Source organism: Thalia democratica, chromosome 4, assembly GCF_965202585.1.
Source record: "Thalia democratica chromosome 4, ktThaDemo2.hap1.1, whole genome shotgun sequence".
NCBI classification, from domain to species: Eukaryota; Metazoa; Chordata; class Thaliacea; order Salpida; family Salpidae; genus Thalia; species Thalia democratica.
Genome location: NC_139168.1, coordinates 46,785,091 through 46,799,181, shown reverse-complemented (window position 1 = coordinate 46,799,181; position 14,091 = coordinate 46,785,091). Strand labels below are relative to the sequence as shown.

Sequence of the window (14,091 nt, the reverse complement as noted above, 5' to 3'; positions counted from 1 at the left end):
AATACTATCAGTTTTATTGTTTTTTCTTTTCGTTTGTCTACAACTACGTTTTCATATTTAGGTGCACAGATGTAAAAAAGTTTTAAATAAAAAAATGACTAAAAAAATAAAATATTAAGAACTAATGTTGATATCAGCAGCACATATTTTAACTGTTCTTGATTTATATTTAGAATCTTTTACACGTGAATCATATGCCTGAGTAAATAGTTTTAACTGATTAAAAGATACATATTTTTTGAAATTAATTAATTTTCTATCGTTTTTTTAATTGATATTAACTACTTGTATACTTTTATAGATCAACCCTTTTATATTTATATTTCTTAAAACAATTATTTTGAATAACTTTACGTCCTTTATCATGTTTAAAAGCGTTCACTTTTTTTGAACAAAACATTAAAAAACCTGTTAAATGTTTCTTACTTAGCGTATGTTTTTTGAATAAATATAACTTTGTAATTTTTAACAAAATTATATACATACTATAAATTGCACAGTGTACTGCAGTAACAAAACAGTTGTAATATAGTCAAAAATTTACTTTTAGAAAAAGTTTGACGTTTCCCGTAAAAAGAAAATTATTTTTCTTAAACTTTATTCATGTTTTAATAAACACTAACAACAAAATTTTTGGTTATTGTATAAAAAACTTTGTTTTTTGATATTGTTTTAGTAAACTTCAATCTTGATATGCTTCAAAAGAAAATTATTTAATTTATTAAATGACAAAAAAAAACCTAGTGAGGTTTGACCCTCTAAACAAAATATGCTAATTTGAAGCAGAATCATACCAGTTTATGCTTTTTAATCTCTTAAAAACAATTAAACAAGAGTTTTAACAAGAAAAAATAATATATTAAGATTATTAAGATGAAGATATCAAATTAGATTTTCGCAAATACTTTTAAAATAAACTTGCGCTAATTGGTATATCATTAGTTTTCAATTGGTTAAAAACTCTAAATTATTAAGAATGTTGGCTTTTTGACCTCTAGTATTTTAAATAAACGTTTAAAAACTGTTTTAATGTTTCTTACTGTTTTTAGTTGTGGGCCCACTGTACGCTCAATATTAAATTCAAACTGTCAAAAAATTATAGTAATGAAAAGTACTGTAATAAAGCTTAAAAAATTTAAGTAATTGAATTTTTTTTCCATGAAAAATATCTAAGCGTGTTTTTACTTAAAGCGTAAACTAGTTTGTGTTACTTGAAACTAAAAATTTATAGAAAGAAAGCATTGTTTAAAAAATAATTTTTATGTTACACAATGATAAAGTTAAAGTTGTAACCCTTTAAATTGAAGGTGGGAAAACAAAAAGTAAGAATTGAATCTTGATGAGAATAAATTTTTATTGACTACAAGTTTTTTCAATCCTATTTATAAAGGGACATAAAATTTATTTTCAATAGACCTTACCGACGAGAATTATTTTATAACAACAAAAATAGTTTCTATTCAAAGAGATATATCCGGTTAGACTAGCCACTTCTTTAACACCTGACGCTTTAGCACTCATATTAACTAGCATATAAAAGATAAACACCATCAATTTAGATCAATACAAAAACTTAACAACTTGTGTACACTAAAGTAGTACTTGAAACTAGGAGATTGGTAACTTTTTTTTTGGTCTACGAGCCTAAGAAGTCTTTTACGGTGCTGCCTTATTTAATTTTTGTTGCAATAAAACAAAAACAACTATTCGTAAGCAAAGCTTTGTTAAAATACTTTTATTAAGCTTTATTGAGCAAAAAAAAAAGAGCACATTATGTAGTACTTGTAATAAAAAGATTACGTTTATTTGACTGTAAAAATTAAATAAAAAACACGTCGCGGTTTAATACTTTATACTATTCAATAAATAAACATATTAATTGTCGCAATGATAAGTTTTCAGGAACTTTTGCTTAACTGAATGCAAGAGTATCCAAAATATAAGTGTCAACATAACTTCTAATGTATATTGTGTTTGTACTTGCAGTAATCTGCTATTAGGCATTAAAACGCTAGCTTTATCGAAGAAAAAGAAACGCCTCCAAATTATGATGCCTCCGTCTTTTCAGTAGAATTTTATGGCAATAAACGATCACTACAGTCAGATTCACTTGATTGATCTGGTCATACAAGGAGAATGGGCGACGAACAAATCCTGAAATCCGTACTGTAGAGCGGGTTGGCTGTTGGCAGACACGATTTTAGTCGACCAATACTAAATTTTAAGATTTCTGCAAGGGCTACTTTAAAACCTTCGATTTTAGCTCTGATAAATTGAAAGAACTTTCTAATGACCGCCACAAATGTATAACTTTTTGAACGAAAAACTTAAATATAGAAATGTTCTATAAAAATTTAGTAAAATAAGAGTTCAGAATATTTTCTTTTTTATTTTTTTATTGTACTATTTGTCTCTATTTTAGTGCATTTATAGCACATGATTGAAATTTTTGAGCACAAAACATATCCAATTTCCGCTTATTTATATTATATTCATTATGAAGGATCCATTTTAGTTGTTCTACAATGGATAAATTTTGAATTGAAACTGTTAAATAGTTTCTACACTCAGCATATATACGAAAAACATAGCTTTCAATGATACAAGTTAAAATATTTTTGTTTTTTTATAAAAATTATGCTAATGTTTTGAAACTAAACAATACAATAATAATAATTTTAAGCTAACCTAAATTTTTTACAAGCTTATTAGTATAAACAAAAAAATGGATTCAAAAACTGTTTACAATACAATGTTGTTAAAATTTACAAATACACTTTTAACATAGTTCTTTAAAACATTGTGTAAGTTATATTTAACTTCATATTTCTATGAAATACTTTAGCGAAACATTAATAAAATAAGGTTATATTAAATAACAATGTTTTTTAAACCCTAATTTAAAAGAAATAAAGTTTAAATTTAGTATTTTTATCGGTTATGATAATAAAAGTGCAAACTAACTATTGTATTTATTACAGGGTTTCGGTGGGATAAATTCTGACCATGTCACATAATAACAAAATCATAAACTTTATTCAGTAAATTTATTAAAATCCACACAAATAGTTTAATTAAAATTAAGATTAATTAAACCATAAATTATTTCTAAGGTAGTGTAGAAAACACTGATGATTTAAGTATTTTTTTTAAATCGAAGTACTATTGATTAATAAGTATTTATGAAAAAGCAGAATAGACTAGAAAAAGTTTCTCTAATTAAAACTAATCAAAACAGCTGCAATTTTAATTCAACACACTAATAGTATTAATCACGATAATAAAAGAATACTGTTGTATTGATTGTATATATTACTCAGCATGCCAGTAAAGTATAAGGTTATTCTAAAACTTAGAATATGTGAGATTGAGCTAATAAGAAAATATTTACGACACATATTTTCAATAAGTTAGCTTCTACTTTATTTGTTAATGATAGTAACTCGAGGAACCAATAATCAAAAACTTTTACTGAAAAAAGACTACATATTATAGATTAATGTAAACACCAAAGCCGTTTTATGACATAAAAGCTTAAGTGTTATTATATAATCATGCAAACAAAATAGAGCAAACTTTATTTAACAAGTTATGTACCTTGAACAGAGATTTCTAAAGTAAGCTAACTTAGAAAGTTAGAGGGCATAATTTTGAACTTACATTAGATATTCTGGAGTTGATGGTAAAGAGCAAAAATAAGTTCTCAGGGTAGTTTTTTGGAATATCTTATTGAAAGGGGCAATGGCTTTTTAAAAGCATAAAAGGAATCGTTATGAAAAAAAGTCAGGAAACCCCGATCTAGAAGTATAGATGAGAGAAGGCTAACAAGAACTTTTGGGTATGTTAGAGACAAACAAAAAGTATGTCTAGTTGCAAAAAGAATTAAGATAAACAATTTATGGTTAAAACTAAATTGAACTAATAAAGCGATTTATTTTAGGACAGGGCCATGACGAGAACATCTTTCTAACTAGGGTAATATAAACACAGTTGACTCTGAAATATTTAAGTATAACTTAGACAGAATATTCAACTTTACTTACATTTACTATTTCATTCCAGGGCTATTTTAGCGGTTTTTGAAATTAGGTATTGTTTAAAATTCACACTTACATAACAAGTGAAATCTGAATGCTAAACCTTGTATACACAAATAACATTTTTTATCGATAAAATCACGTAGTAAACATTTAAAAGTGTTTATTATTTCAAACTAATTTATAAATTTGTTTAAATTTTTCTCATTTAAATTTTCTTTCATTCTGTGGCGTTGGTGTAACTAGTGGCCTAGGTTGTGATGCCTGAGTCCAACATTTAACAATAAACAAAACATAAAAACAATACCAGTATTTATTTCGGCCATCATCAACAAAGTTGAGATGTTCAATGCCATCGATAATAAACAATGAACTTCACCGCACGATCAACAACAACAGAAACGGTCGCTTCAGTACTTGGTACTTAAGCCCGCTTGGTTAGATAACAACAGCAGTTTCTCGCGACTATTCCTGCCTGATGAGTCCTAATTAGGACGAAACCGGTCGTAGGATTGTCTCGGATGCTGTTGTTGTTGATTGTGCGGTGAAGTTCATTGTTTATTAAAAAAACAATACGATAGTTCTTTGTAAAATAGTTAGTTTTAAGCAGTTTCAATAAAATAGTAGTAAGTTTTCAATCTTTAATAAAAAGGCTATAACGACAATTGAAATGATGAGAATTACTGACTACTTTTTTGTAAACCGCAACTATACAAAACACAGTCGAAGTAAAGTTTAATATTATAAAAAAAAAATTAAACAATATTGTAGATTTGAATTCCGAAACTCAGTAAAACTAGATACTAAGCCTTAAAAATATTTCTTATCAAAATTTCACAGTAAAAATTATAATTGCTCTTAAGCGTATGTTAAATGATTATTTTGAATATTTTTAAACAAAAAAGTTCACAGTATAAACTTCATATATTTTTGACTACTACTTTCTGTTGAAAACAAGAATTTCAAAAAAAGTTAAAGTAAAAAATTCACTATTTGACGAAGATCAAATAACTAATCAGGTAACATGGTTTCGTCAACTGTGATATCATCAAATGCGTCATAGTCCTGGTTTTTTTTGACGCGAACCGCGGTTTTGGGTCGCTCAACGGCAGGACCGAGTGGATCTGAATACGACGGGTCTGCTTTGGACTTGGCAGAAGGGACAGGGTCTTGAGATAGATTGGCCCTGAACTTAGATGAGCCGCTGTTGCTCCCACTGGTTGAGTGCCTCGAGCCTGCTGAAGTGTTAGCAGAACCTATAAAAAATATTATGTTTGGTATTTTAAATAATAAAATAGAAACTTTTTGCATTGTAAGTAGTAATCATACTGACATACCCAACAACATATACATGTAAAAATACAACATGAACACTGTACATATGCATATACAACATGAACACTGTACATATGCATATACAACATGAACACTGTACATATGCATAATAAGTAATATTGTTATAGAATTAATTTTAAAAACCGCTATAAAATTAAACACGTTTTAAATTTTTTTATCCATACATGAGATAAATCCCTATTTTTTTTGTTGATTATCTTAGAGAAAATTTTTGATTGATTCAAAAAAAAAGAAAAAGAAATAACTTGACACATGCAGTTTTAACTAGTCTAAAAAAGCAAAAAAAAAAGAAATTGTTTTAAAATATTAATTTCTAAGATAAATAATACTTTACGAATTTTTTTCAAACAATCTTCATTTAGAATTTAGATTAAAGAAAAACAGCAAAACTTTATCACATTGATAAGCCAACAAAACTTGTAGATTTTAATACTATTTTTTGTTAATAATTCAGCCTGTATTAGAAATATTATTTAGGAGTAAAACTGGCATATTTTTATTAACCATTATTTCTTCTCTTTGACGCACTATTAACCCTATGAGCTCTAGATTCCTGAAGTTTTTCCGCTTTACGCAGTTTAGAAGCATATTCCTGTAAAAAATGTAAACTAAGTCAACAACTAAAACGTTTTTAATAGCTCAGTAAAAAATGCTTCTATAAGTTCTTAACAAAAAAATTATAATGTTTTTAATTATCAGTCCTTACTATTACAAACTTAGTATTATTATAAAAAGAATCCTTTTTATAGAAGTTAAAGAAACCTGCAACTCATTAGTAAGACCCATATCAGCACATAGACGATTCAAGTACTTGAGACATTCAATATTTTCTGGAAATTGTTGATTAATTTGTTTGTACTTGTTGAATGCAGTTTGATAATTTCCACTTCGACGAAAGCAACTTGCAACCATCAGTCTCCACTTTACCTGAGAAATTGCTTTGTATTAAATTATAAACGTCAAAACTTGAGATAAGTATAATAATTTGCTGTAAAAAATTTTTGGTAAAAAGGTAAGTAAGCTTGCAAAAACAATTTACTTAGTCACTATAAATATCTTTCAAAACAACTCCTGTAATAAAGGAACAAAAACAGTCTTTAAGTGTTTATAATATAGTCAAGTATAGCTATTGTACCAAATTAATCTAAAAAGTCTTAAAATAAAGTTATAACAAATTTCAAATGCTTTTGTAATCGCACTACTTTTAATATTAGGTTGTAATAATGAGTTGCAACTTTGATCGCTTTCAGAGTTTTGTTTTCAAACTACTATGAAAAAAAAAACAGCTTTGTATTTATTGTAAACTAAACAGCTTAAAATTAACACATAGAACAAACTATTTCAAACTAGCTGACATGTCTTTGAATATTTTTAAAAAATCTAATTTTAAAATAGAGCTATTATAATGTCGGAAAAAAAAAATTTAAAATGATTAGAAGCATTTTACTTATAAATTTAAACTATTGGTAGAAACTTTTTATTGTTTTAATAAAGTTTGCAATTTGTTGTTTTAATTGTTCTACTTAAAAAATTACTTATTTCTTTATAAAACTATACCTCCGAAGAAAAATAAAATGTTAAGTTTATATTTTGATAACTTAAGAAAAAACCCACTAGCTTATAATCACCATTATTTTTCCGAATTGCTACTAATTATGGGGGTGACATCCTTAACTTTGGTGTACCCTTTTTTATTAAATAACATTTAAAATTAACAAAACTTCACACTTTCTTCACATTTTATAACGCAAAAACTTTTTTATACAAATTAGGATAGAAAGTGTATTCAAAATTTTCTAAAACATAGTTCAAAAGTTATTATTAATACACAATTGTATATATCTACAAAAAAGAGAAAACCAAGTTCTCTAGTTCCTTTTATAATCTTTTCAACTTTGACCTGTGTTTTTTAGTGAAGTTTAACTTTTCCAAAATTTTCTAGTTTACTGGGAACCATGCATGTAAGATTTTATTAATCCAAAAAAAAAAAAAGAAACTTAAATCTTATATTATACTAAATATTACTTCGTTGGGTTGAATCACAGCTGCCCTTTCAAAATACTCGATCGCTTTTTCACTATATTGACTGTCAACAAAGTAAGCACCCAGCCACTCAACAGTGCTAATATCAGCAGGAAACAGTTTGTAGCTATCTAGTCTGTATGCAAAAGCTTGTGATCTGTCTCCATTATCCTCTTGCTCGCAAATATCAGCTAATTTTGACAATACGCTTGCATCTGCAATTAAAGTCTGAAGTTTAAAGATTTTGAAACTGAAGATAAAGAATATAATATCAAAATACTGCAAGCAGTTATTTAAAAAATACAGAAATTTTTAAGTTTTGGTATGTAGATGTTTGTTTCTATGTGTAACAAATAAATAAAACTATTATCAAAAAATAAAATACTTTTACACTTGCTATATTTAAAAATTGTTACTCAACTATTCGGAAAGTTTCAATTTTTTTGTATAGGTGTTGGGCTTGTGCTTCAATCTTACAACATACCATTTTTTAATTTTTATGCAACTATTTTAACTTATTTTCTCAATAATTCAAACTAGAAAAAGTACGTATGAGTTCTTGCTCTCACTTCTTTAAATTTGTTGTACTTAAAAGCAAATTACAGTGTTATAAACAATACTATTATACAATATTAAACCAAAATTAACATTCTAGAAGACTAAACAAACCTACTTACTGCAAAAATTTTCAGTCATTTTTACATAGTACTCTTTCATCAAAATAAAATATGTATTATTTTTGACTTTATTATACTTTTTACAAATTAGGGTAAAAAAATTAAAGTAAATGTAGATGAAAAAAAAAAGATACTCATACACAGTTAAGTTCTGACCTGTTGGAGCTATGCTTACACACTGCATAAGCCATTCGAGTGACTGGGAATAGTCTTCCAACATTTCGTACAATATGGCTATTTGAAACATAACTTCTGCAGATTTACGAACAATACTGTGCAACTTCATGAAACAGTTTAATGCTTCATCTAAGTTTCCTAAAAAAGTTTATAAAAATAAATTATCACAATATTTTTACACAATTAAATATATAGTAAGATAAGTTTAAACAAACTTTATAGCTGAAAGGTAGCTTGGAAATTTTTTAAACTTGCGAAAAATAAGATGATATATAATATTTATCTAAAAACTTTACATTATTTAAAACGATGAAATTAGATTAGTTTTCTTCAAAAAAGTTTACTAAAACTTTATGATAATTTTGAACTAGATCTAGACATAAATTTTTTTAACTAAAAATACTTGATTCTTTCTGCATCAGAATCAAATTTATGTATATGTTTTCTATCATACATAGAGTTCAATATTCTTAAACTATTTTAGGTCAAATGAGAGAGTCAAAGTAATCATTTTATAAAAATGAATGTTATAATTTAATTTAAAAATTATCATTATTAATGAAAGATTAAAGTATGAACTATGAATTATTTTAGTAAAAGAAAAAAGACATATAGCCAGATTTGTAAAATATTTTGTGAAGAGATATTTTAAAGGGAAATTTCCATAATATTTATTTTCTTGAAAACTATAAATTCCACATAAATATATCTAATCTTAAGTTGAACAAGCTAGTGACCTAAAATTCATAGCCAGTATTTATTTCGGCCATCATACAACGTTGAGATGTTTTTTGCGAATGATAATAAATAATGAACTTCACCGCACAAACCGTTGTAGGTTGTCTCGAATGCTGTTGTTGTTGATCGTACAGTGAAGTTCATTGTTTATTGCTAATATTATTAAAAAAAAATTCAGAGCTCTAAAAAGAATAAAACTTTTAAATATCAATAGTCTTACATGGAACAGTAGAACAAAACTGCCTTTTTTCTTAGGCTGTTTCTCAAATTTAAAAGTTTCTAAGATAAAAAGAAAAAAAGGATTGCTCAAAATATGTAGAAGGAAGATTATTAGTGAAAAAATGTTTTTGTAGTTTTAGTTTTCACCTTTCATACAGAAACTGTTGAACTCACCAATTTTGATATCTTATACCTTAAAAATACTTTAATAATTGTTAATTTGTAAAACTTGTCTTGCAGCTAGGATAAAAAAATTTTAAAAGGTACTTTCATGAAGGCAAAATGTAAAACAAGACTATTCTTAAAAATATATATGCATTTTTACATAATTTACCCAGTGTTCTTCAATTCATTACCATAAATGCATTACTAGTATTTAACTTCTTCTACTAAAGATTTTTTTAATACTTCAAGAACTCAAACATTAAATTTTTTTTATACTATAAAGAAATATTTTTAAAAAATTTAAAGTCTTTAACTTAAACAATAACAAAGCAGATATATTTTTAGTGAAATTTAAACTTCCATAAAAAAAACAATCAAAAATGTGTGGTCTATACCTCAGTATCACATAATTTAAAATAGGATCTATTGCAAAAATTAATTTACTTATGTATATTCTACAGAAGTTACTAATAGTGAAGTACTATACTAAAAGTGTAATCTTTTATTATTAAATCATATTAATATATATCAATATTTATTTTATATATGTCTTGACCCCTCTATGAACTTAATAGCTATACTTTGAATCTAGGCTATGCTGCTTCTTTTTTCTCTATCTTTATATATTTTTCTATAAACATGTATAAGTAAAATAACTAAGTGGTTGTTATAAAACGCTTATAGCTAACAATTAAAATCAAATTGAAATTAAGTATAACATACTTAGCTACAAATTTGCAAATACCTACTAAGCTAATTTATTGGGAGTACGCTTTTAGTATCAAAGAAAAAGCTAACTTTTTTATTTAATATTTGAAAAATCCTTATTGCAATAGAAAAAGATTAAAAAAAAGTATTAAAAAATTAATGAGGTTTATTAAATTTTTTAGTTGTAAAAATATATCTAGGAAACCTAAAGTAAAACAAAAAAGCTTACCTTGTTTTTTTTGTATTACTCCCAAGTTGTATAAAGCTTCATAGCAGCTTGAATCATTATCTAAAGCTTCTTTATACAACATAATAGCTTCATCTGTTTTACCATCATAGACTAAACAGTTTCCTAAAATTTAGTTACAACAATTTTAGTAACAGAAAACTTTGAAATAAATTATTGTTATTTCTTTAAATGGTATTTTATATCGGCAAAGAGTACATTAAAAACACAACATATTATTTAAAGGTGTAGGGAGTAAAACATTATGACCTAACATTATTTTGTAAAGCTTTAACTAAGTTAAAAGTTTATTTTACAGATATTTAAAATTCAAACAAACTTTTGAGGTATAGGAAAACCTAATCTCAAACTATATAAATGCTCAACTACCTTTATTTGTTAGAGAAGCAGAATTAAATTTATCAGCTTTTACTGAAGCATCAGCATAACGCTTAGCATCCTTTAAATTTCCTTGAAGTAGATAAATGAAAGCTAAATTTGTTGCTGCTTGAGCTTTAACTTGGGTATCTTTTTTTTCAAATGTTTTAAGAATTGAAATTGACTGATCAAAATCTCTTTCCTTCAAGTACATCAAAGCTTTTTGAATTTCTAAATCATTTGCAAGTTCATGCCGTTGAGACATTTTAACTTGTTCAATGCACCAATCAAAACCTTTAGCAAAACTGTCTTCAATCGCTGGTGCAATAACTTTAGCTGCAGTCAAAACACAGTATTCCGCAATTTGTTGTCGTTTTCTTTCCATTTGACGCAACATATCATTTCTGATGGCATCTAGATATAAAGACTCTTGAGGTTTATCACTTGATATATCAGCTTGGTACTTGTCTTCATCATCTATATCCAAATTAACATTTAAAAGTTTTTGAAAAGTTTTGGACATTTTCTCTTTGTCCCCAATAGTAAAATAACACAAAATTAAATTAAGCCCACTTTTAAAATCAGGTTTTTCATTCATTATATGCTCATAAGAAGTTATAGCATCATTATACTGCCCCATTTTTAGAAAAGCATTGCTAATATTTTGCATTATTCTTATTCGAATTTCTTTATGAGAATTTGGTACTTGATCTAAAGCCATGCGGTAATACTTAGTGGCTTTTGAAAATTGTCTTTGTTTATAATAAATATTTCCCATGTTTACTTTTATTCGACCTGCATTTTGAAACATTTTATTTTTTACAATAACTTGGTAGCTGTTTAAAGCTTCAGGATACATTTCATTTGCTTCAAACTGAACAGCTAAATTAAACAAAACTGAATAGGTTAGATCAACACTAATTCCATCACTTAGTCCTAACTGCTCTCTAGTTCTTACTAACTGTCTTTCTTTTTTACCTGCTTCACGAGCTTTTTCTGTTGCTTTTAAAAAATTTCCCTCACAGTTAGCTATGGCACTCTCATCTATAAGTTTGCTAATAGCCCTTTCCATAGCTTTTATTTTATCTTCTGGTGTATCCTCTTCAATATTTTCAAGATCACTTGCAGCACTTATTCCATTTCCAGCTTGATTAAAAGGATCAAAAGAAGCTCCACTACCAATTTTTTTAGAAGCAGCAGTATACCCAGCTCCTGTAACAGAAGTCATAGGTCTTGCTCCAACTTCATTTTCAAAAGGAACTCTGCCCATTGAAGAACTTAAATTTGCTCTAAACCCACCATTTTTGCTTCCAAAAGTAGAATTTTTCATTGAAGTCATTAGAGGTCTTCTACCATGGCTTGTTTTTAATGCTTGAATAAATCCCTCATCTTCTTCTAGATTATTTACGTCATACAATGGATTTTGCTCATTAAATCCTGAATACAAATCATTTTCATCTCCTTCTTCTGTTGCAAGTCTTAAATTGGCAAGTTTAGACATTTTACGTATATTATTTCATAATTTGCTGTTAAAATTTAAATGGCATGTTTATAAAGACTTCAATATATATAAATAGTATTTTGATTTTAATACTTAACAAAATTAAGGCTTAATTTGTTTGTTGTTCAAAGTTTTATACTTCTTCCATTAATGTTATTAAAATAAACTTACTTATTCAAAGAATTGACTAACAAATTTAAACTTATCAAAAAATAGAAACCTTTTGCAAGTTATAACTTTTATTTTTAACTATAATAGTCATAATAATTTACAATACTTAATCAAAACAATCTTTTTGCAGAAACTTAAAGTAAACACTTATACATAGTTTATGAATATTGTTTAACTGTTCAAAATATAGTTTTAATTGTTTGCTAACAAAAGATCCTAGTGAAGTAACTTCACTGGAATATAAATAAAAACAAATTATACAGTAATCTTCCTTTATTCTTACAAGAATGAAGGTAAAATAGAGGAAGATTACTGTATAATTTGTTTTTATGAATATTGTTTACAAACTTTTATCTATATATTTTTTTTATTTTTACTTTTTAGAACTTGGAAAAAAAAGATAAATACCATAAATAAAATACCATAAATAGATATTAAAGACTACTTAAAATAACTAACACTAAACATTTTTTGAGATAACTTTACTTATGCATAACTTTCCTTACAACTAGCTTTTTGATGAATATAATTTTGTAGTTGTAATTAGTACTAAAATTATGTGTATGATGTTGTAATATTATAAAATAACATTATGAAAATAATCTCTTAATTTTGTTATAAAAATTAATAATGAAGTTCCAAATTATATATAAAACAAATAAAAGTTCAACAACTATGTTATTGTTTTTTTACCTATTTTATAAGTATTAAGGACTTAAACCAACTTTAATTGTAATAAAGGTACAAAAAATAAATTTGATTTTGAAAGGCAAAAATTTCAGTTTTTTCTAATACAAACTAATTACTTTTAGCATATGGAAAACATACAAAATAATGAATAAAATGTATCTTAAAATACTTATATTATATATTTTAAAGTTAACATTTTATTAAAAAATAATAAAATTGAAAGTTTAAATCAATAGCAGATAAAAAACAGAAAAGTGACTGAAAAAAATATATAGGCTTCTCCTAGTTATTTTTATTTCAAAAAGCTATGAATTTTATACTTCATAATGTTTTTTCAGTAATATTAACAATTTAAAGCTTTTCTTAAAAAGATCTTTATTTCAAGCTCTTTTTAAACAATAAAAGGAAACAAAAGCCAAAATATTTTTACCAACAGCCAAACATATTTTATGTTTGTTTTTAACTTATTCATCCAACTGTCATAGGGTATATTTAAAAATAGACTGTTTGAGTTAACTTTTTATCAAAAAACATTTTTTTTACTTATTTTATTCTATCATACAGTTTATTTCACCTTTTTCTACTAAACAGTTGATTTTAAGCTTTGTACAGTATAAATAATCTAAGAAAAATATTTCTATTTATTTACTTTAAAACCTATCAAATGTGACTAATAAAAAAGGTATGAAATTATCAAAATGATAACAATAAGTAAAATAAATACATTTTTCTTTTTATTTATCACCATTACTAAGTAAGTTTTAAGTAAATATAAAAAGTTTTTACAAATTATTAGTAAAACTCCACAAGTCCATATTAAAATTAACTCAAGACACATTTTAAGCATCTTAGTTGTTTTGGATACAAAAAAAAAAATTGTGTTTTAAACGCTTGAACGACTTTACAAAAATTTTAGCAACATTTTGAATAACTAATACTTTGGTTCATTAGTATGACTAAACAGTTTTTTGTTAATGTAATAATAGCATTATTTTATCAGCTAAAACTCAAATAAGACAGATGAAT

At 25.9% G+C, this 14,091-nt stretch overlaps 1 protein-coding gene across 1 annotated transcript; it reads right to left on the bottom strand.

Annotated features, from left to right (window-relative positions):
* Positions 1-4,755: 4,755 nt before the first annotated feature.
* LOC145834893 (intraflagellar transport protein 88 homolog) lies at positions 4,756-12,224 on the bottom strand. Its single transcript, XM_082942421.1, has 7 exons — positions 10,716-12,224; positions 10,329-10,451; positions 8,249-8,407; positions 7,419-7,630; positions 6,156-6,320; positions 5,898-5,985; positions 4,756-5,293 (listed from the first exon to the last, which is right to left on the bottom strand). The coding sequence occupies exons 1-7, from the start codon at positions 12,202-12,204 to the stop codon at positions 5,049-5,051; spliced, it is 2,481 nt and encodes an 826-aa protein (XP_082798547.1). The 5' UTR covers positions 12,205-12,224; the 3' UTR covers positions 4,756-5,048.
* Between the last annotated feature and the right edge of the window lie 1,867 nt (positions 12,225-14,091).